Raw genomic sequence first — 21881 nt, forward strand, 5'->3', positions numbered from 1 at the left:
ACAGTCTCCCCTGGAAAGAAATGCAATACAACATAGCTTTAGGATGCCTTTTCTAGCTCCTATGTCTGGTCATTGGATTTAAATAATGAGAGGTGGCTGAAATAGTGTAACAAGGAAATGTATGTAAGAGCTGTTCAGCAGATACAGCTTTTTTCTGAATGCCAAACCCACCTCCCACCCAAAAACAAAGTAAATACAACTACAATACACCGAAGTACCAAAAGTCATAGGATAGCAGTATGTAAAAGGTAATGGTAGGTGGCGCCACTGAAATGGCCAGACCTGCATCAGTTGTCAGTCTGAACACCGGCTAGGCTGCCCTTGGCAAGGTGCCAAAAATGATCAGAGTTTGGACGATAGTGGGCGCCCGACGGAAGAGACATTCCATTACCGAAGTTATGCGAACATTCTACATTCGTCGATCTAGAGTGTCACGCATGTACCAGGAATACCTCCTGGAAGGCATTGCTACCGGCAGTGGACAGAATTGTCTGTGTTACCAGACAAGCGACACTGGCTCACATCACAACCACACTCATTGCAGGAGGTAGCAGACGCATATTCAGAGGCATACTGAAGTATAATCCCGATAAGAGCCAGAATCCTGGCATGGGAGCTAATAAGACAGTCCCAGCGCGCCTATTACTTCACCGCTGCTAATAGGATACCGCCCCTAGTATATTCAGAAAATACCATGTCTTTTTATTCATTTTAACACATCAAAAATAATTTAAACAAAAGAAGTGGTTTTTATTTTGTTATCTGAAGAAAGGGAACCAAAACAACCGTGTTTTCTTTATTTTATTTTTAATCTTATAAACACCACAAATAAATACTTTATTTCAGCAATAATCCACTTTCCAATATAGAAAAAAAGCTAGTTCCCGGCGCTATCCAATCTGCGCTGAATTGAATCGTGCCCCCTGAATTAAAAATAAATAAATAAATCAACCCCTTGCTGCGGAGCACTAGTGGCGCCCATTCTCCGCAATTTAGCTGTAAGTCAGGAGGATGAGCTCAAGAGCAAAGGGGTTAAAATAAGATTTTACTCACCGGTAAATCTATTTCTCGTAGTCCGTAGTGGATGCTGGGAACTCCGTAAGGACCATGGGGAATAGCGGCTCCGCAGGAGACTGGGCACAACTAAAGAAAGCTTTAGGACTACCTGGTGTGCACTGGCTCCTCCCTCTATGACCCTCCTCCAGACCTCAGTTAGGATACTGTGCCCGGAAGAGCTGACACAATAAGGAAAGTATTTGGAATCCCGGGTAAGACTCATACCAGCCACACCAATCACACCGTATAACTCGTGATACTATACCCAGTTAACAGTATGAAATATAACTGAGCCTCTCAACAGATGGCTCAACAATAACCCTTTAGTTAACCAATAACTATATACAAGTATTGCAGACAATCCGCACTTGGGACGGGCGCCCAGCATCCACTACGGACTACGAGAAATAGATTTACCGGTGAGTAAAATCTTATTTTCTCTAACGTCCTAAGTGGATGCTGGGAACTCCGTAAGGACCATGGGGATTATACCAAAGCTCCCAAACGGGCGGGAGAGTGCGGATGACTCTGCAGCACCGAATGAGCGAACTCTAGGTCCTCCTCAGCCAGGGTATCAAATTTGTAGAATTTAGCAAATGTGTTTGACCCCGACCAAGTAGCTGCTCGGCAAAGTTGTAAAGCCGAGACCCCTCGGGCAGCCGCCCAAGAAGAGCCCACCTTCCTCGTGGAATGGGCTTTTACAGATTTAGGATGCGGCAGTCCAGCCACAGAATGTGCAAGTTGAATCTGCTACAGATCCAGCGAGCAATAGTCTGCTTTGAAGCAGGCGCACCCAACTTGTTGGGTGCATGCAGGATAAATAGCGAGTCAGTCTTTCTGACTCCAACTGTCCTGGAAACATAGATTTTTAGGGCCCGGACTACGTCCAGCAACTTGGAATCCTCCAAGTCACGAGTAGCCGCAGGCACCACAATAGGCTGGTTCAAATGAAAAGCTGAAACCACCTTTGGGAGAAATTGGGGACGAGTCCTCAATTCCGCCCTATCCATATGGAAAATCAGATAAGGGCTTTTACATGATAAAGCCGCCAATTCTGATACACGCCTGGCCGAAGCCAAGGCCAACAGCATGACCACTTTCCACGTGAGATATTTTAAATCCACGGTTTTAAGTGGTTCAAACCAATGTGACTTTAGGAAATTCAACACCACGTTGAGATCCCAAGGTGCCACTGGGGGCACAAAAGGGGGCTGAATATGCAGCACTCCCTTAACAAATGTCTGAACTTCAGGTAGTGAAGCCAGTTCTTTCTGGAAGAAAATCGATAGAGCCGAAATCTGGACCTTAATGGAACCCAATTTTAGGCCCATAGTCACCCCTGACTGTAGGAAGTGCAGAAAACGGCCCAACTGAAATTCCTCCGTTGGGGCCTTCCTGGCCTCACACCACGCAACATATTTTCGCCATATGCGGTGATAATGGTTTGCGGTCACTTCTTTCCTAGCTTTAATCAGTGTATGGATGACTTCCTCCGGAATGCCCTTTTCCTTCAGGATCCGGCGTTCAACCGTCATGCCGTCAAACGCCGCCGCGGTAAGTCTTGGAACAGACAGGGCCCCTGCTGCAGCAGGTCCTGTCTGAGCGGCAGAGGCCATGGGTCCTCTGAGATCATTTCTTGAAGTTCTGGGTACCAAGCTCTTCTTGGCCAATCCGGAACAATGAGTATAGTTCTTACTCCTCTTCGTCTTATTATCCTCAGTACCTTGGGTATGAGAGGAAGAGGAGGGAACACATAAACCGACTGGTACACCCACGGTGTCACTAGAGCGTCCACAGCTATTGCCTGAGGGTCTCTCGACCTGGCGCAATATCTTTCTAGCTTTTTGTTGAGGCGGGACGCCATCATGTCCACCTGTGGCCGTTCCCAGCGATTTACAATCAGCTGAAAGACTTCTGGATGAAGTCCCCACTCTCCCGGGTGGAAGTCGTGCCTGCTGAGGAAGTCTTCTTCCCAGTTGTCCACTCCCGGAATGAACACTGCTGACAGTGCTAACACGTGATTTTCCGCCCATCGGAGAATCCTTGTGGCTTCTGCCATCGCCGTCCTGCTTCTCGTGCCGCCCTGTCGGTTTACATGGGCGACCGCCGTGATGTTGTCTGACTGGATCAGTACCGGCTGGTTTTGAAGCAGGGGTCTTGCCTGACTTAGGGCATTGTAGATGGCCCTTCGTTACAGAATATTTATGTGTAGGGAAATCTCCTGGCTTGACCATAGCCCTTGGAAATTTCTTCCCTATGTGACTGCCCCCCAGCCTCAAAGGCTGGCATCCGTGGTCACCAGGACCCAGTCCTGTATGCCGAATCTGCGGCCCTCTAGAAGATGAGCACTCTGCAGCCACCACAGCAGAGACACCCTGGTCCTTGGAGACAGGGTTATCAGCCGATGCATCTGAAGATGGGATCCGGACCACTTGTCCAACAGATCCCACTGAAAGATTCTTGCATGGAACCTGCCGAATGGAATTGCTTCGTAGGAAGCTACCATTTTTCCCAGGACTCTCGTGCAGTGATGCACCGAGACCTGTTTTGGTTTCAGGAGATCTCTGACTAGAGACGACAACTCCTTGGCTTTCTCCTCCGGGAGAAACACCCTTTTCTGGTCTGTGTCCAGAACTATCCCCAGAAACAGTAGATGTGTCGTAGGAACCAGCTGTGACTTTGGAATATTCAGAATCCAACCGTGCTGTTGTAGCACCTCCCGAGATAGTGCTACCCCGACCAACAACTGCTCCCTGGACCTCACCTTTATAAGGAGATCGTCCAAGTATGGGATAATTAAAACTCCCTTTTTTCGAAGGAGTATCATCATTTCGGCCATTACCTTGGTAAATACCCTCGGTGCCGTGGACAGACCAAACGGCAACATCTGGAATTGGTAATGACAGTCCTGTACCACAAATCTGAGGTACTCCTGGTGAGGAAGGTAAATGGGGACATGCAGGTAAGCATCCTTGATGTCCAGTGATACCATGTAATCCCCTTCCTCCAGGCTTGAAATAACCGCCCTGAGCGATTCCATCTTGAACTTGAACCTTTTTATATAGGTGTTCAAGGATTTCAAATTTAAAATGGGTCTCACCAAACCGTCCGGTTTCGGTACCACAAACATTGTGGAATAGTAACCCCTTCCTTGTTGAAGGAGGGGTACCTTGACTATCACCTGCTGCGAATACAGCTTGTGAATTGCCTCCAGCACTGCCTCCCTGTCCGGGGGAGCTGTTTGCAAGGCAGATTTGAGGAAACGGCGAGGGGGAGACGTCTCGAATTCCAGCTTGTACCCCTGAGATACTACTTGTAGAATCCAGGGATCCACCCGTGAGCGAGCCCACTGGTCGCTGAAGTTCTTGAGACGGGCCCCCACCGTACCTGGCTCCGCCTGTGGAGCCCCAGCGTCATGCGGTGGACTTAGAGGAAGCGGGGGAGGGCTTTTGTTCCTGGGAACTGGCTGTATGCTGCAGCTTCTTTCCTCTACCTCTGCCTCTGGGCAGAAAGGACGCGCCTTTAACCCGCTTGCCTTTCTGGGGCCGAAAGGACTGTACCTGATAATACGATGCTTTCTTTGGCTGTGAGGGAACATGGGGTAAAAATGCTGACTTCCCAGCTGTCGCTGTGGAAACGAGGTCCGAGAGACCATCCCCAAACAACTCCTCACCCTTGTAAGGCAAAACTTTCATGTGCCTTTTAGAATCTGCATCCCCTGTCCACTGCCGAGTCCATAAACCCCTCCTGGCAGAAATGGACATTGCACTTATTTTAGATGCCAGCCGGCAAATATCCCTCTGTGCATCTCTCATGTATAAGACTGCGTCTTTAATATGCTCTATGGTTAGCAATATAGTGTCCCTGTCTAAGGTATCAATATTTTCTGACAGGGAATCTGACCACGCAGCTGCAGCACTGCACATCCATGCTGAAGCAATAGCTGGTCTCAGTATAATACCTGAGTGTGTATAAACAGACTTCAGGATAGCCTCCTGCTTCCTATCAGCAGGCTCCTTTAGGGCGGCCGTGTCCGGAGACGGTAGTGCCACCTTCTTTGACAGGCGTGTGAGCGCTTTATCTACCCTAGGGGATGTCTCCCAACGTGACCTATCCTCTGGTGGGAAAGGGTACGCCATTAGTAACTTTTTAGAAATTACTAGTTTCTTATCGGGGGAAGCCCACGCTTCTTCACACACTTCATTTAATTCATCAGAAGGGGGAAAAACCACTGGTAGTTTTTTCTCCCCAAACATAATACCCTTTTTTGTGGTACCTGGGGTAATATCAGAAATGTGCAACACATTTTTCATTGCCGTAATCATGTAACGTGTGGCTCTATTGGAATGTACACTAGTCTCATCATCGTCGACACTGGAGTCAGTATCTGTGTCGACATCTGTGTCTGCCATCTGAGGTAGCGGGCGTTTTAGAGCCCCTGATGGCTTTTGAGACGTCTGGGCAGGCACGGGCTGAGAAGCCGGCTGTCCCACATCTGATATGTCGTCAAACCTTTTATGTAAGGAGTTGACACTGTCGCGTAATTCCTTCCACATATCCATCCACTCAGGTGTCGACCCCGCAGGGGGTGACATCACATTTATCGGCACCTGCTCCGCCTCCACATAAGCCTCCTCATCAAACATGTCGACACAGCCGTACCGACACACCGCACACACACAGGGAATGCTCTGACTGAGGACAGGATCCCACAAAGCCCTTTGGGGAGACAGAGAGAGAGTATGCCAGCACACACCAGAGCGCTATATAACACAGGGATTAACACTACACAGTGATTTTACCCCTTATAGCTGCTTATATATCACAGATTGCGCCTAAATTTAGTGCCCCCCCTCTCTTTTTTACCCTATGTAGTCTGGTACTGCAGGGGAGAGCCTGGGGAGCGATCCTTCCAGCGGAGCTGTGAGGGAAAATGGCGCCAGTGTGCTGAGGGAGATAGCCCCGCCCCTTTTCCGGCAGGCTTCTCCCGCTTTTTTTTATACAGTTATGGCAAGGGATGTTACACATATATAGTCTTAAAGGCTGTATTATGTGTTAATTTGCCAAGTAAGGTACTTATATTGCAGCCCAGGGCGCCTCCCCCCCCCCCAGCGCCCTGCACCCATCAGTGACCGGAGTATGTGGTGTGCCTGGGGAGCAATGGCGCACAGCTGCAGTGCTGTGCGCTACCTTAATGAAGACCGAAGTCTTCTGCCGCCGATTTCCAGGAACGTCTTCTTGCTTCTGGCTCTGCTAGGGGGACGGCGGCACGGCTCCGGGACCGGACGACCGAGGCTGGGCCTGTGTTCGATCCCTCTGGAGCTAATGGTGTCCAGTAGCCTAGTAGCCCAAGCTAGCTGCAAGCAGGTAGGTTCGCTTCTCTCCCCTAGGTCCCTCGTAGCAGTGAGTCTGTTGCCAGCAGATCTCACTGAAAATAAAAAACCTAAATATTACTTTCTTTCTAAGAGCTCAGGAGAGCCCCTAGTGTGCATGCAGCTTGGCCGGGCACAAAATTCTAACTGAGGTCTGGAGGAGGGTCATAGAGGGAGGAGCCAGTGCACACCAGGTAGTCCTAAAGCTTTCTTTAGTTGTGCCCAGTCTCCTGCGGAGCCGCTATTCCCCATGGTCCTTACGGAGTTCCCAGCATCCACTTAGGACATTAGAGAAATAGAGCTTCAATAGGTATTAAAAATGTAACTGGTTGTGTAAAGAGTACATTAATGGAGAAGTGGATAGTGTAAAGAGGGTACACACTAGTAGATATATCTGCAGATCAATTGATCTGCAGATATATCTATGGACAGATCGGGCAGTGTGTTGAGCAGTGTGTTGAGCATACACACTGCCCGATCCGTCGGGTACTGACGTCATGAACTGGGCTGTCAATCACCGCCGGCAGCCGCAGCATGTGTACGGGCGGTCGGCCGACCGTCGTACACACACAGCGACGCGTCAATATATAGGTAGATATATTGGCTGTCAGCTGTGCTGCGGGACCGACGCGATACGTCTGTGAACGACAGAGTTCACAGACGTATCGGCCGTACACACTGGCTGACGGACCCGCGATATATCGGCCGTTCAAGAGAATGGCCGATATATCGGCCAGTGTGTGCGGGCCTTAAGATCATCTGTCAATCCTCTGGATTTAACGTAAACAATAAAGTGAAACAAAATAAAAATAAAATGATGGAGTCATCCATTTGCGAGAAATCAAACAAAAAACAAACAAACCTGTATTATATACAATATATCTATATCTATCTATCTATCTATCTATCTATATATATATATATATATCTATTGTGTAGCAGAAAAATGATACAACGCCACTTGTGGGGTATAGTCTCAGTAAGTGAAGTGAATTAAAAATCACTTAAAATAATTAAAGAACTAAAAACACACAAGTAACCTAACTGTAGGTGTCTGACAACCCTTAAGAGTGCAGTACTGGTACAGTACTGCTAAACAGAGTATAGAGTGGGGGGATAAGGGTACCAGCGACTTGTGTTGTTTAAAACATGATCATTAAAACTTAAAATTTATGAGCCAAAAAATATATAATATTACAAACAAGTTTTTTAATAATATATAAAAGTGGAATAAAACATAAAAAGTTTCACAAACACTGGTAAAAGCATAAAGGTCTTTGTAAACGGTAAGGAATTCTGACTTAACTTTAAGATAGGCAAGGGGGTCACTTGTCGCCGGTACCCTTATCCCCCTACTCTATATATATATATATAAATATAAATATATATATATATATATATATATATATATATATATCTATATATCTATACAGGTTGAGTATCCCATATCCAAATATTCTGAAGTATGGAATACTCTGAAATACGGAATTTTTTCAGTGCGGGTAAGATAGTGAAACCTTTGTTTTCTGATGACTCATTGTACACAAACTTTGTCTAATACACAAAGTTATTTAAAAAATTGGCTAAAATGACCGTCAGGCTGTGTGTATAAGGTGCATATGAAACATAAATGTATTCTGTGCTTAGACTTGGGTCCCATCGCCAAGATATCTCATTATGGTATGCAATTATTCCAAAACACGGAGAAATCCGATATCCAAAATACTTCTGGTCCCAAGCATATTGTGTATGTAATATATATATATATATATATATATATATATATATATATATATATATATATATATATATATATATTATTTGAGTATCCCTTATCCAAAATCCCAAATTTTTGGGTCCCCTACTGAGATAATGACATATACATTATATATTGTGTATATATATATATATATATATACACACACACACACACACACACACACACACACACACATACACACACAAACATATACATACACACACAAAAAATAATGTACCTGTGGTGCTGGGTGTCCACATTACAGACACAGCGACCTGCTCATTGCAAGCGTATTGACTGATGGTTATGTTCTGCATATCCGCAATAAGGTGCTTTCCCCCAGAGTTTACTGTGCAGTCTGCAGAGAGAGATACAACAGCTTTAAGTTACAGTCTACATGTACTGTACATCTGTACAGTCATACCATGCTTTGTGACTTCTCACCATCAGGGGTAACTAGACACAACTGAATGCTAAAGAGTGTAAAAAAAAATATATAGGATTTTAATTACCTACGGTAAATCCTTTTCTTGTAGTCCGTAGAGGATACTGGGGTTCCATTCAGTACCATGGGGTATAGATGGGTCCACTAGGAGCCAATGGCAATTTAAGAATTTGGTAGTGTGGGCTGACTCCCCCCTCTATGCCCCTCCTACCAGACTCAGTCTAGGAAACTGTGCCTGAGGAGACGGACATACTTTGAGAGAAGGATAGATAAAGATAGTGGTGAGATTCCGAACCAACACACACAAACAGAGGAAAGCTATGCTAACCCATAAGTAGGATCAGAAACAGCTGAACCAACAATACTTAACTAAGTAACAGTGCAGGAAGAACGAAGCACAGGGCGGGCGCCCAGTATCCTCTACGGACTACGAGAAAAGGATTTACCAGTAGGTAATTAAAATCCTATTTTCTCTTACATCCTAAAGGATACTGGGGATCCATTCAGTACCATGGTGAAGTACCAAAGCTCCCAAACTGGGTGGAAGAGTGCTGAGGTTCCTGCAGAACTGACTGACCAAACTGAAGGTCATCAGAGGCCAAAGTATCGAACTTGTAGAACTTAGCAAACGTGTTCGAACCAGACCAAGTAGCGACTCGGCAGAGCTGTAAAGCGGAGACACCCCGGGCAGCCGTCCAGGAAGAACCCACCGACCTAGTAGAGTGGGCCTGTACAGATTTTGGAACCGGCACACCTGCCGTGGAATAAGCATGCTGGATAGTGAGCCTGATCTAGCGTGCAATTGTGTGCTTTGAAGCAGGACACCCAATTTTATTGGGATCATATAGAACAAACAGCGAATCGGATTTCCTGTGACGAGCTGTCCTCTTTACGTATACCTTCAAAGCCCTCACAACATCCAAAGACTTTGAAGTAGCTGAAGTGTCAGTGATAACCGGAACTATAATAGGTTGGTTGATGTGAAACGCAGACGCCACTTTCGGAAGAAATTGCTGACGACTTCTGAGTTCAGCTCTGTCCTCATGGAAAATTAAATAAGGGCTCTTGTGATACAAAGCCTACAGCTCCGACACACTCTTGCTGAAGCCAAGGCCAACAGTGCGACGATCTTCCACGTAAGATATTTTACGTCCACCTTCTGTAATGGTTCAATCCAGTCCGATTGGAGGAACTGCAGCACCAAATTGAGATCCCAAGATGCCGTGGGAGGCACAAAGGGAGGTTGGATGCGCAGAACACAAAAACGTCTGGACCTCAGGGAGAGAAGCCAATTGTTTCTGAAAGAAAATGGACAAGGCCGAAATCTGGACTTTTATGGAGCCCAGACGTAGGCCCACAACCTCGACCTTGTGTGAGGTCTGTAGCCACCACAGAAGGGAGAGCCTGGCTTTTGGTGACAGACGAATCCTCTGGTGCATGTGAAGATGCGAACCGGACCATTTGTCCAACAGATCGAGCTGGAAGGGTCTTGCGTGAAATCTTCCGTATTGAAGCACCTCGTAAGAGGCCACGGTTTTTCCCAGAAGGTGAATGCATAGATGCATCGATATCCGGGTTGGCTTCGGACATCCCGAAGCATCGACTAGATTACCAATGCCTTTTCCAACGGAAGGAACACTTCCTGCGACTCCGTGTCCAGTATCATTCCCAGGAATGGGAGCTCCCGTGTTGGCTCTAGGCGAGATTTCGGAAGGTTCAGAATCCACCCATGATCCTGGAGAAGTTTGGTTGAGAGGCCAATGCTGTCCAGCAACCTCTCCCTGGATTGCTCCTTTATCAGAAGATCGTCCAGGTACGGAATTATGTTCACTTCCCGCTTGCGGAGTATAAACATCATCTCTGCTATCACTTTGGTGAACACACTCGGTGCCGTGGAGAGACCAAAAGGTAGGGCCTGGAACTGGTAGTGACAGTCCTGTAGTGCAAACCATAGATAAGCCTGGTGAGGTGGCCAGATCAGAATGTGAAGGTACTGTACGCATCCTTGATATCCAGAGACACAAGGAATTCCCCTTCCTCCAGACCTGAGATCACCGCTCTCAGAGACTCCATCTTAAACTTGAACACTCTTAAGAACGGGTTCAAGGACTTGAGGTTCAGAATTGGTCGTACCGAGCAGTCCGGTTTCGGTACTACAAACAAGTTGGAATAGTACCCCTTGTTGTGTAGATGAGGTGGAACTGGAACAATGACTTGAGTCTGTACCAGTTTTTGGATGGCCTGCTGTAAAGTTATACTTGCCTCTTGTGAAACTGGTAAGCCTGATTTGAAGAATCTGTGAGGTGGGAGCTCTTGGAATTCCAGTTCCAGTCTGTAGCCCTGGGAAATAAGATCTATTACCCAGGGATCCCGGTACAAACTTGACCAGATGTGACTGAAGAATTGTAGTCGGCTCCCACCTGAAAGACCTCCAGGCCCCGCGGTCCACCGTCATGCTGAAGGCTTTGAGGAAGTAGAGCCTGAGCTCTGTTCCTGAACACCTGCAGTTGCTGGTTTGCGGGATTTACCTCTTGCGACTCTGGAGGCCGTAGAAGCACCTCTGGATTTTCCCTTAAACTTGACTGTCCAAAAGGACTCTAAATTTGAAGCTGAATAAGCTTTCCTGGCTGGGAGAGCTGCGGAAGGAAGATACGTACACTTACCCGCAGTAGCTTTGGAGATCCATTTGTCTAGTTTGTCTCCAAACAAGGCCTCTCCTGTGAATGGAAGGCCTTCCATGGCTTTCCTGGAGTCTGCATCAGCAGTCCACTGGCGTAGCCACAAGCCCCTGCGTGCCGACACTGCCATAACAGTGGTGCGTGCATTAAGCAAACCTCTCTCTTTTATGGCTTCCACCATAAAGTTTGCAGTGTCCTGTATATGCTGCAGGAGTAAAACAACATCCCCCCCTAGACAAGGAATCTAACCCCGCAATTAGGTTACCTGACCATTTAGCAATGCCTTTTGTGATCCACGCACATGCAAAAGTGGGTCTTTGGGCCACCCGAGCAGCTGTGTACAATGATTTGAGTGTAGTCTCAATTTTACGATCAGCAGTATCTTTTAGGGAGGCTGCACCAGGGACAGGCAATACAATGTTACGTGACAGCCTAGAGACTGATGCGTCCACTCTCAGTGGATTTTCCCATTTTTTCCTATCCTCCAGAAGAAAAGATGAGAGCAACCTTTCAGGGATTTGAAATTTCTTATCAGGATTAACCCACGGTTCTTCAAACAGGGTATTCAATTCCTTTGACGCAGCAAAAGTGACCGAGGACTTCTTTTTTACATTAAAATAAGATTCCTCACACTCCTCTGACACCTTATCAGGAATTTGCAGAACATATTCGTTATGGTAAGAACTTACCGCTGATAACGGTATTTCTCCTAAGTCCACAGGATAACAATGGGATATGATGAAGCAACAGTGGATTTGCACAAACCGGTCAAAGCTTTTCCGGCCTCCCAGCATGCAACGGGCCCGTCCATATATCCTCGCCTGCTGGCTCAGGCAAATCAGTTGTATTCCAAAGCTCAAGGCAGGAGCATCATAGATAGCCCTAATTAGGCGATAAGAACACACATGCACACCCTTCCATACAAGAAGGAAAAGGTTACGGAGTAAAAGGATTGTCAAATCAGGTGCGTCAGGGTGGGATCCCTGTGGATCCTGTGGACTTAAGAGAAATACCGTTATCAATGGTAAGTTCTTACCATAACATATATTTCTCCGGCAGGGTCCACAGGTTATCCACAGGATAACAAATGGGATTTCCCAAAGCAATTTAGTGGTGGGGACGCTCCTGATTGGACAGGAGAATACTTCGCCCAAATTCAGCATCATGAGAGGCAAAGGTATCCAAGGCATAATGTCTAATGAATGTGTTAATGGAATACCATGTGGCCGCCTTACATATCTGTTCTGCTGAAGCACCACGTTGTGTTGCCCATGATGGACCTACCTTACGAGTAGAGTGAGCAGAGACATTAGCCAGAACAGGGAGATCAACCTGAGACTATGCTTCTGAAATCGTCATCTGAAGCCATCTTGCCAGCGTCTATCAGCAGGCCATCCTCTCTTGTCAAATCCGCAGAGAATGAAGAGAGAATCTTTCTGATGGTACTGGTACGATCCACGTAGTTCCTTAATGCACGGACCACGTCCAGCGATGCATCTCCCGCAGAAAGGCCCAGTACCTGGAAAGCCGGGACTACAATTTCTTCACTAAGATGGAATTTAGACACCACCTTTGGAAGTTACCCAGATCTAGTTCTGAGAACTGCTGTATCTGGATAAAAAAAAAAATCAGAAATGGGGAATGACATGATAATGCCCCTAAATCTGATACTCTTCTAGCTGATGCCATAGCCAGTAGAAAGAGAACTTTAGCTGTCAACCATTTAAGATACACTTTATTAAGTGGTTCAAACGGGGCAACTTGAAGGGCTTTCAGGACTACACTTAAGTCCCAAGGCACTGTAGGAGGAACAAAAGGAGGTTGAATGCGCAGCATTCCCTGAAAAAAAGAACGCACATCCTGTAAATTGGCAATTTTCTTTTGGAACCATACAGTCAATGCAGACACTTGCACTCCCAAGGAAGCCACCTTCAAACCTTTATCCATTCCTGCCTGAAGGAATGCTAAGACCCTGGAAACTCTGAAAGACTTCGGGTCAAATTTCCGTTCACTGCACCAATAAATATAGGTTTGCCATATTTGGTGATAAATGCGAGCTGAGGAAGGTTTCCTTGCTCTGAACATTGTTTGAATTACCTGTTGTGAGAATCCTCTTGACTTCAGGATAGAGGTTTCAAGAGCCACGCCGTCAAAGACAGTCGATCCAGATGTTTGTGATAACAAGGGCCCTGCATCAGTAAATCTGGACGTTGAGGGAGCAGAAGTGGAACATCCATCGACATCCTCTGCAGATCTGTGTATCTTGTAAAGATTCCATAACCTTCTTAGATTCTGAATCAGCTTTCCATGAACGTAGCCAAACTGCTCGACGAGCAGCTATTGTTGAAGCTGATGCCCTGGAGGCAATAGTACCCAAATAGTACCCAAATCCAATGCTGCTTCTTCCAAGAACATTGCAGCCTGTTTTACGTGTGCAATATGGGATTTTTGCTCTCTAGGCAGCCACTGCCTTTGCCATCCAAGCTGAAGCCATGGCTGGCCTTATGACTGCCCCAGACAGGGAAAAAATGTTTTTTAGAAAACCATCCACTCTCCTATCCGTGACATCATTTAATAATGTTGAAGGCAAAGGTAATGTAGATTTTCACACTAATCGAACCACATGCGTATCTACTTTAGGAGCCACCTCCCTTTTTAAACAATCCCCAGCTGGAAGAGGATAATTGCAATTCCATTTCTTAGGAATTCTAAACTTCTTATTAGGTGTAGCCCAAGCCTCTTCCATGATTTTCATTAGCTGATCTGACCCTGGAAACTCAGTCTTAACTGTTTTGCAACGTTTAAACAAAGGTGCCTTGGTTTTTTAACACAGGCTCCGCTGAATCCTCCAAGGATAGAATGGCTTTCATTGCTTTAACTCAGCTATATCCACTGAGCTGAGACCTTCCTCCTCCTCTTCGTATGCCGAAGTAGAATTAATTGAGCTTTCATCCTCCGATGAATCCTCATCTGAACCATGTGTAGCCTGTGAGGATGAAGATTTACTTAAAACCGGCTTATCACACTGTTTCTTTTGAGAGGCAGCTGCTAGAAGTGATACACCACAGGTGGGGAAGCTGCATGTAAAGGTTAATCATGTAACCTATCCCCGGTACAGGAGTTGGAGGAATTATCCTTTCAGATATACTGGATAAAGTCTGTGCAAACATAGCCCAAGGTGCATCAACCTGCACCTGAATCTGCCTTGTATTTTTCAATAACCCCTGGTGAAAGCTAGAACAATTTGCACACAAACCATCCTGAACTAGATCCTGAGAGGATAACACAGCTTTGCAAGACAAATATGATATGAGTGTTGGTGCTGCTGTGAGTGCATCTTCCTCACCTTTGCCGCTCATATACATGATAAATAATCAACACTTCCACAGTGTACTACACAATTTGTAACTGTAATCACTTTAAGCTTTTAAAGTGACATACAATCTGACCCTACCCATGCACTAGCATTGAGGATCGGAATAGAACAAAACTGACAAAATATAGTAAAGTCAGCAATCACACTAGCAGTCAGTCACATGTTAAACATTAGTATAATAAGCAATATGAGCACATCATCAACTAAAACTACATTTCAAGTATGTAGGAGAACATATTACTGAATCATGTTTAAACAGATCTACCGTATTCAAATGCATTGCTAAAGAAACAACAGTAAATGTATACAGACTCATATGCAATAGGCACTTATCTAACTATTCATACTAAAAAAGGTAGATAGAGACTTAGTGCTGTATTACCCGTACTCAGTAGAGTGGGATACAGGGAGACTCACCACACTTCCAGGATCGATCAATATGTTAGTGAACGCTGAGTGGATCCAGATGCTACTAGTGTACACTGCTGCTCCATGAACCTATAGTGAACACAGACGCTCAGTGAACACAGACGCACCAGTCACACAGCCGCCTATGCTGTGACTAGGTCCCCTTTGTGTACAGCGTCTGAGACAGAAGTGGAAAACAGTTCATGGCGGGAGACTCGAAGAAAACTGGTCATGAACCGGGTAGAGGGGCGGCCAAGAGAGCGTTTGCCTCCCCACTGCTGACATCAACCCTAGGGATCGTGGCCTCAAACTATTCCTGGAGCCTATGATCCCTAAGGCCTAGCGCTGGTGCAACAGAGGTGGCAGCTGATATCAGCGACTGTTTGGTAGTCTCCTCCCAAAACAGTGCGGCTTTGTCCATATTCCCCTTTTAAGCAGAACCGATGCCTTACCTTCTTCCCTTGCTCCGACCACAGCATGGTCACGTCTGCTGGACCTGCTAGTATATCTGACACAGATGCCAGCCGAAACAGCACTACTAGTGGGTAAGCGTTGTCGCGACCCGGCGGAGAGTTGTTGGAGCGACTCTTTCTAAGGTACGTATAAGACGATGTTTAGAAAGATTGCTCAGAAAAATAGTAAGACTATAAAAATAAAACAAGAAAACTGATATGGCTGAGCCAGGAGGCGGGGATATATGGACGGGCCCGTTGCATGCTGGGAGGCCGGAAAGCTTTGACCGATTGATGCAAATCCGCTGTCGCTTTATCATATCCCATTGTTATCCTGTGGACCCTGCCGAAGAAATCTCTGATAGCCTCTATAAGAGCCTCTATTCCCTGTGACAGAGTAGCATCCCCCCCTCCAAATCCACCTCACCCTCCTCCATGTCTGACCCCTCAGAGTCAGACTGCGGGATATGGGCCAGAGATCGTTTTTGCAGACAAATGGGAGGGGATTGAGACGCTGGTTTGGGGACTCTATTCATAAACTCATCCACAGTCTGTCTTAAGTATTGCGTCTCTTTCTCACTGTGGGATAGCTTTGTAGAAATATTTGAGATCATTCCCTTAATGGAATTAACCCATTCCGGTTCAGCTGCGCTATTCTGGGAAGGTGCACTACCCTGAGTACTCAGTAGTGAGAACCCTGGTGAAGAGGTACACTCCACTGTACAAGAAACACACTCTTTGCCTGACATAATGTAAATCTAACAGCACACACACACACACAGGAAATGATTAAGCACAATTAACCCACAAAGATCCCTTCAGGGTGACACAGAATTTGGAGCCAGCCCCCACCGCGCCGTTATCGCTAATGTCAAGCTTAGCTGGGTCGCAGACTAAGTACCCTGATAGGGGACCTAGTACACTAATAATCGCCCCCCCTGCTATGACCCCCTGGTACAGCTGAGGTAATCTGGAGGCACGCTGGAGGAGCTGCGCGTCCCTGTCAGCCAGTGTCTGTGTCCACTGCAGAGGGAAAATGGCGCTGGTGAGCTGCTGGTTCCTCTCATAGGCCCTCATTCCAAGTTGTTCGCTCGCTAGCTGCTTTTAGCAGCATTGCACACGCTAAGTCGCCGTCCTCTGGGAGTGTATCTTAGCATAGCAGAATTGCGAACGAAAGATTAGCAGAAATGCAAATAGAAATTTCTTAGCAGTTTCTGAGTAGCTTGAGACTTACACAGCTATTGCGATCAGTTCTGTCAGTTTCGCTCCTGGTTTGACGTCACAAACACACCCAGCGTTCGCCCAGACACTCCCCCGTTTCTTCAGACACTCCCGCGTTGTTCCCAGAAACACCAGCATTTTTTCGCACACGCCCAGAAAACGGCAAGTTTCCGCCCAGACACACCCACTTCCTGTCAATCACAGTACGATCACCAGAACGATGAAAAAACCTTGTTATGCCGTGAGTAAAATACCTAACTTTTGTGTAAAATAACTAAGCGCATGCGCTCTGCGAACCTTGCGCATGCGCAGTAAGCGACTAATCGCAATATAGCGAAAATCGTCAATGAGCGAACAACTCGGAATGACCCCCATAGTGAAGCCCTGCTCCTTCAATGGTGCGCAGTCTTCCCGCTTTTTTTATACTGGGTGATGTAATCTGTTGCTTAAAATGGAGAGAAAACCGTTTAAAGGTTGTTTTTGCCAGTGTGGGTACTGTGTACAGCGTACTGAGACGCAGCTGTGTACTGTGTCTGGAGACGCAATCCGCCCCGGTTAGAAGCAGTGCGTCGCCATACCCTCATGCCGTCATAATGGCCGGCGACCCACTAGTTGGGACGCCAGCTTAGTACTCACCACTCTTCTTTCTTCTGGCTCTGTTAGGGGTGGCGGCGTGCTGCGGGAATGTACGCTATTAACCATTCAAGAGGTTGGGCCATTCCCCCCTCTAAGTCCCACGAAGCAGCATCCAGTCCTGCCTGAGAATAACAAACATAAAATGCAGAAAACTCTTCAGGAGCTTCCATAAGCGTGACCGGCTCCTCCGGGCACATTTTCTAAACTAAGTCTGGTAGGAGGGGCATAGAGGGAGGAGCCAGACCACACTATCAAATTCTTAAAGTGCCCATGGCTCCTAGTGGACCCGGCTATACCCCATGGTACTAAATGGAAACCCAGTATCCTCTAGGACGTAAGAGAAAAAAAGGAATCGTAATCAGGATGCATTAGAGTTCCTGCACATGATTATTTGCTGGAAGGAAGTTTGCTGCGGAACGGTTTCATGTTGAGAAAATAACAGGTTACTATAATAAGCTACACAGAAATTATACAGGACATGGAAAGACAGTAACTATAGAATTGTGGATGATATGTTTTATAATGCTAAGTTGAAATAAAGTCTGCATGGTAGACAATTATAGGTTTAACATATGGATTTATGGGTTATTACAATGTGCAGCCACTAACAATGTGTCAGATGTGCTACATTCACTGGAAGGTAGCATCAGCACCTATCACAATAGTGATATGCAGCTCACTATGACATTGCTGCTTCTGGACATTTACATCTCATGGACGCAGTTAGTGGCCCACATGGCCAGCCCCAAAACAAATCACCTTGGAAATGCTTGGCTAAAGCAAGTGGCCTGTCCCGGTAGGATTATGGGAGATTGCAAGCAATTTACTCATGCATAGGAAGAGTCATATGCTAATCTGTAGGAGGCGATCCTCTATTTATTCATAGCAAACCCCAGCCCCCCCCTCAAATAGCTTGGATTTGGGTGTGGTATTGAAACCAAAGTCGACAGTAACTAGGTCGACAATGTCTAGGTCGACCACTATTGGTCGACAGTGTGTCTAGGTCGACAGGGTCTTTAGGTCGACATGTTCTAGGTCGACAGGTCAAAAGGTCGACATGAGTTTTTAATGTTATTTTGGTGTCGTTTTCTTCGTAGAGTGACCGGGAACCCCAATTAGTGCACCGCGTCCGCTAGCCATGCTTCGGGCATGGTGCCTTCGCTTCGCTCGGCACAGATTACCGTTCCAATCGTAGTCCACGTGGATCGTTAAGTATCAAAAGGTTCAAAAAAAGAAAAAAAAATTGTGAAAAACTCATGTCGACCTTTTGACCTGTCGACCTAGAACATGTCGACCTAAAGACCCTGTCGACCTAGTTACTGTCGACCAATAGTGTTCGACCTAGACATTGTCGACCTAGTTACTGTCGACTTTCAATCCGGATCCCCTTGGATTTAAGGGGGGTACTCATGGAGAGATCCATGCTTAAAATCTAAGCAATCTGACTAGGTTGCTTAGATTTTAAGCACAGATCACTCGTGTGTACCCCCCACAGCGATAGCGATGCGCGCGGCCTGCATGCAGGCTCAATCTAGCACATCGCTCATTTCCCCTCCGTCCTCCCCCGCATCGCTCAGCACACATCTCTCCCGTGTATATGGTGCTTTAGTTTGCAATGTTAATGTTGCACTTACTGTCATATCTGAAAGTGACATTGGGCTGTCCATTGTTCTTGTTCAACAGAGAAATAACCTAGACACAAGAAGAAAAAAAAGATAAATATTAGCAAAAAGACCATCATGTAAATTGTGCAATGTCATTTTAACCTAAAGAAAGTGACATGCAGCCATCTCACTACTATCCCCACCGAGAATCTATGAACCAGGCTGAACAGGAATGTCTGTTCCACTACACAAGAAGGGTGGCCAGAATGCTCCTGTTTATAAAACATATGTGCACTGCAGAGACGGATTTTGCTGTTTAAAACATGCCTAATAAAGACACTCTAAAGTGCCCAATTAAGAGGCATTGGAAGGTCCTTTTATAACTAGACAACTTATTAACTTCAAGTTTTTCAACTCTGTCAAAATAAATCTTAAGGGCCCTACTCACTGGCCGACCCGCCGCCGAGCTGCCCGACGGCGGATACGGCCGACGAGCGACCCGGCGGCGGGGGGGCAGTGACGGGGGGAGTGAAGACTTCACTCCCCCCATCACGCGGCTGCATTGAAGTGCAAGCAAATATGGATGAGATCGTCCATATTGGCCTGCATGCACAGCCGACGGGAGACCAGCGATGAACGAGCGCGGGGCCGCGCATCGTTCATCGCAGGAGTCTCCACACTGAAAGATATGAACGAGTTCTCGTTCATTTATGAACGAGATCGTTCATATCTTTTAAAAAATCGGCCAGTGTGTAGGGCCCTTTACTCATGAAAAACATTTAGAAATAATGATTGATTGATTGATTGATTAATGCACATCATATAAGTAAATTATGCTAAATGGAAAAAGGTTTCATTAGCATGTCTAATGCTGGCCATACACCTGGATGACTCGCATCAGATGCAAGCTATCCAACAACATACCACCCCACCCCCCACCCGGCGTGCGATAGATTGTTCTGTGCTTTTTGATCTATTGTACCTCCGCAACTGCAGCACACATCATCAGTTGATGCAAAGTGTGACACGCTGGGTCGCGCATCGCATCCGCACACAAAACATGCACGATGTGCATGCGATGGGTTAAATGACACATTGAAATTGTGTATTCGTACACAATATCGATGTAGTGTATGGCCAGTATAAGACTGAACTAATACACTTCCTACCCTCCCGCATAACCTCACCTCCCTCAATTTCATTAACTATCGGCAGCACCATCTTCTCCAGCCTCCGAGTGCACTTGGGAGTTATCCTCGACTTCCTCCGTCTCCATCAAACCACACATTCAGTATGTTTCGCAAGTCCTGCTATATCCATCTCAGAAATTTCAACAGAATCATGCCTTCTCTCACCCTGGAGGCAAGTAAGACCCTCATGGACTCACTGGTCATCTCTAGACTGGAGTCTATTGTAACCTCCTCTTATCTGGCCTCCCTGTCTCTCACCTCCACTTCAATCGGTCTTCAATGCTACTGCCCAGCTTATCTTCCTCTCCAAATGCACTACATCTGCCTCCTCTCTCCTACAATCCCTACACTGGCTCCCTTACCCCTTCAGAAACCAAGTCAAACTACTCCCCCAAATTCTCTCCTATTTTCATATATGACCTCATCTCTATTCAAACTCTCGCCTGCTTCACTCCACAAATGAACACTGCCTCTCCTTCCAACTGATTACTTCCACCCAATCCCACCTCCAAGATTTTGCTCGTGCTGTTCCCTACCACTGGAACGCTCTCCCTCTCCCACCTCTCTACAAAGCTTTAAAAAGGTTCTCAAAACCCACTTCTTTATCAAACATATTCAGGTCTCATCACATCCCACTGCTCCGTGCTCCTTCCTCACCGTCTCCCACTCTGTGTCAACCCTGTTGGTCTCCCACTCCCCTTTATACCCCTTTTCCATCTAATTACGCGGGTCGCAGCCGGGAGCCTGAAATGGGTGCTACCCGGCTGCGCCCCGCGTCAGCACTCTTTCCATCTGCCGTTTCCAACCCGGGTTGGTGACGTTGCAGGTGACGCGGCGCTGGGAGATCACATTATCTCCCAGTGCCGCCCTCCCATACAGTGTGAACGGGAGCCGTGTCGCTTCCGTTTACACTGCACAGCTTACCGAGTTGAACCAGTGTTCAACCCTGCAAGCTACCCGAGTTGGAACACCGGGTCAATCGACCCAGATTATTCCAACTCAGCCCTTTTACACCAGCCAGCAACACGGGTTATGAGCGTTCATGTGCAATAACCCGTGTTGTATGCTGGCTGGTGGAAAAGGGGTAATAGATTGTAAGCTCTCATGACAGGATATCATCATCTCCTCCCTACTGCCTACAACAGCACCACACCTTTGGGTATGTCCGCCCTGCTGCTTATTTGGGTATTATAACTGCTGATTCAGCAATGTTTATAAACCTGGTCCTTGTCCTGCAATGTTCTGTACGGTCTTCTTGTTATGTTCATACTGTTCCTGTACTTTGCAAGACGCTGTGGACCCCTTGTATCACCATACAAATTAACAATAATAATAATAACTGCAACATTTCAGGCAGCCATAACTCTTCTTACGCAGACCACTCCCTTGTGTTATATAGTTTAAATAACAAAATGAATCAATGACTTTGATGTAAAGCACGGAAACTTGATTGTAGTCATGCAGAAAATGTGAAAATCTTTTATGTAAAGTGCATCTGGAAAGAATTCACAGCACTTCACCTTTTCGCCATTTTGTTATGTTACAGCCTTATTCCAAAATGGAATAAATTCATTTTTCCCCTCAAAATTCTACACACAATATTCCATAATGACAATATGAAAGGTTTTTTTTAAATTTTGTAAATTTATTAAATATACAAAACTAAGAAATCACATGTGCATAA

The 21881-nt window shown here is 46.3% G+C and overlaps 1 protein-coding gene across 1 annotated transcript in view; it reads right to left on the reverse strand.

The window, feature by feature from the left end:
• Positions 1-21881, reverse strand: part of IL17RD (interleukin 17 receptor D) — a 166071-nt gene that overhangs the window by 45142 nt on the left and 99048 nt on the right. The window contains exons 2-3 of the mRNA XM_063940851.1: positions 19038-19095; positions 8426-8545 (exon numbers count right to left, since the gene is read on the reverse strand). Coding sequence (XP_063796921.1) covers positions 8426-8545; positions 19038-19095 — 178 coding nt within the window. The remainder of the gene's footprint in view (positions 1-8425; positions 8546-19037; positions 19096-21881) is intronic.

This window comes from Pseudophryne corroboree, chromosome 9, assembly GCF_028390025.1.
Source record: "Pseudophryne corroboree isolate aPseCor3 chromosome 9, aPseCor3.hap2, whole genome shotgun sequence".
NCBI lineage: Eukaryota > Metazoa > Chordata > Amphibia > Anura > Myobatrachidae > Pseudophryne > Pseudophryne corroboree.